Raw genomic sequence first — 2,148 nt, 5'->3', positions numbered from 1 at the left:
CTTGGTCGTTGCTCTCACCTACCAAGGCTGCCTTTAGGTCCCCTGGTCGTGGCTTTCACTGTCAGGGCTACCTGCTCGATTCAGAGCGAGATGAGTTTAATTAGGGCTCCTAAAAATATTTTATTTTGTTAGATAAAATAGGTAGCTAGTTGCTGAAAATATTTTATTTTACTAGTTAGAATATGTAGCGAGTAGCGCTACTTTTCTTGCCTGGAGGCTAAAATAATATATATATATATACATATATATATATATAAAATATGTAGCTAGTAACACTACTTTTCTTGCCTAGCGGCTAAAATAATATATATGTAGGTACTCTGTGTGAGCAATACGGACCTTGGTGGCGCTATTCCTGCATGTTTGCGGGGTGATCAAAGTCAGTGATTTTTCCAGTGCTTGGAAGGGTGGGGACCACTGCTGGCCGTCGACAGTGTCGAGCTGAAACGGCGTAACATTGCATGGCTGCCGCTTGATCTCCTTTTATTGTTCCTACCAGATTCGTTCCCAAAATTGGGAATTTCAGAGTTAAGTGGTTCAAAGAGATCAAAGCTCGTGATTCCTTCGAGAAGTTCCTTCCCAGAATAATGTTGTACGCGTGTAGTTCGTCGATGATCACGAACTCTATCATTAGTGCTCGGCTGGTCGTTCCTTCTTCGATGAGTATGGGTAAAGTGACCTTTCCCCCAGCTCGTAGTCGATCTCCCCCGAAACCTGTCAAGTAACGGTCATAAGTCTCAGTGTGATGTGCTCTCACCTGGAGTTTTTGGAGGCATGCTCGGCTTATGATCTCTGTGGAGCTTCCCGTGTCCACTAGGATACTCCATATTCTTCGATTGGCAACCAGCGTTGTTATCACTAGGGGGTCTGCGTGAGGTGTGATTACTCCTTCCAAGTCATCATTAGTGAATATTATCAGAGGTGTGGCCTCGTTTCGTACCATCGTGATCTCGAAAATTGGCTCCCGGTTAAATCAGCATGAAAAAGGGAGTTGATGCATGACAGCCTCCGTTATGATAGAATATTCTGTTTAGAGAGGTGAGATTCCTCTATTCAGCTCTGCTTTGCTCCGCTTCTCTGCTTCTTGCTCCTAGCTGCAGCTCCTGATTCCTTGCTCTTGTTCGTCTGTTCTCAAAGGGGGAAAACCTGCAAAGGGTTCGAAAACCGCTCTGACGCTCAAGACAGTTAGGTTGCTCTTTGCAGTAAAAGAATGAATATTGATTGATCCTTTTGGGGGGCGAGTTATGAGAACTCTGAGTTTTGGGTGATCTTTCTGGGAGAAGAGATCGTGTCCTGTGAAGGACGATGTGGGGGCCTTTTATAGGCGAACTTAGGTCGACCGTGATTAGTGGCGGTGGTGAGGCGGTGGTCGTCAAACCGTAAGGGAAGTTACCTCTTTTGCATATCTAGGGTTTCTCTTTGACTCTATCCCGGATCTTTGATTAGTGAAAGTTCCTAAGTTCAAGGATACTTTGTATATATCTTGCCGGAGTGATAGACTCTGAAGGAGAAGTTTCCGTTTCTAGATACGTGGAGTCCAATCGGCTTAAACACTTCAAGATGTGTGGCCGACTGAGATCTTTCTGGAAACTCCGGGATTAAGTCATTAGGTTGCGCAGGGTTGATATCTTCCCAGTTCTCGGTGTAAGATACGGGCCGAACCTGTGGAGACCCCCCTTATTCCTTTAGAGATCCCAGGGCTGATCTGTCCATGCCAAGGGCGTTTTGAGCAGAGTTGGTTTCTTCTGGCCGACCTCCCTGTTGTGGAAATGTGCGGTGGACCATCAGGGGTTTTAACTGTCCTGCTACCTTAAGCCGAGTTGTTCCAAGAAACTTCTGGTCTCATCTTTGACTCTTCAGACGTTAGTCAACGTCCGGACATTTTATGCATCATCAGTATTGGGAATCATATGCTAGCTGCTCGGGTCAACTTATAAATTACCAAAAGTCTTCTATATAGTTGAGTTCGAATTGTGATACAGATAAAAAAGATATGGTAGTGAGAATTCTCGGGTTGAAAGAGATGAAGAATGATAATGTTTATCTGGGGAACTATCTACTGAAGCCTAAACGTTTATTGTCTTCCTATGATTTTATCCTTCAGAAAGTTGAAAAAAAATTAACAGGTTGGAAGGGAAATTCTCTATC

General features: G+C 44.2%; 1 protein-coding gene across 1 annotated transcript; it reads right to left on the bottom strand.

The window, feature by feature from the left end:
- Window positions 1-349: 349 nt before the first annotated feature.
- Window positions 350-943, bottom strand: LOC147538841 (uncharacterized). The gene has a single exon (XM_086643026.1). The coding sequence runs from the start codon at window positions 941-943 to the stop codon at window positions 350-352; it is 594 nt and encodes a 197-aa protein (XP_086499152.1).
- Window positions 944-2,148: the final 1,205 nt, after the last annotated feature.

This window comes from Eschscholzia californica, unplaced genomic scaffold (assembly GCF_041429995.1).
Source record: "Eschscholzia californica isolate CP2 unplaced genomic scaffold, dmEscCali1.0.p SCAF_5, whole genome shotgun sequence".
Lineage (NCBI taxonomy): Eukaryota > Viridiplantae > Streptophyta > Magnoliopsida > Ranunculales > Papaveraceae > Eschscholzia > Eschscholzia californica.
The sequence above is the reverse complement of the archived record's forward strand: the minus strand, read 5'-3'. Positions and strand labels throughout refer to the sequence as shown.

Excerpts from the sequence above, each read along its gene's own strand:
- LOC147538841 (XM_086643026.1), bottom strand. The coding sequence starts at position 943 with ATGGTACGAAACGAGGCCACACCTCTGATAATATTCACTAATGATGAC.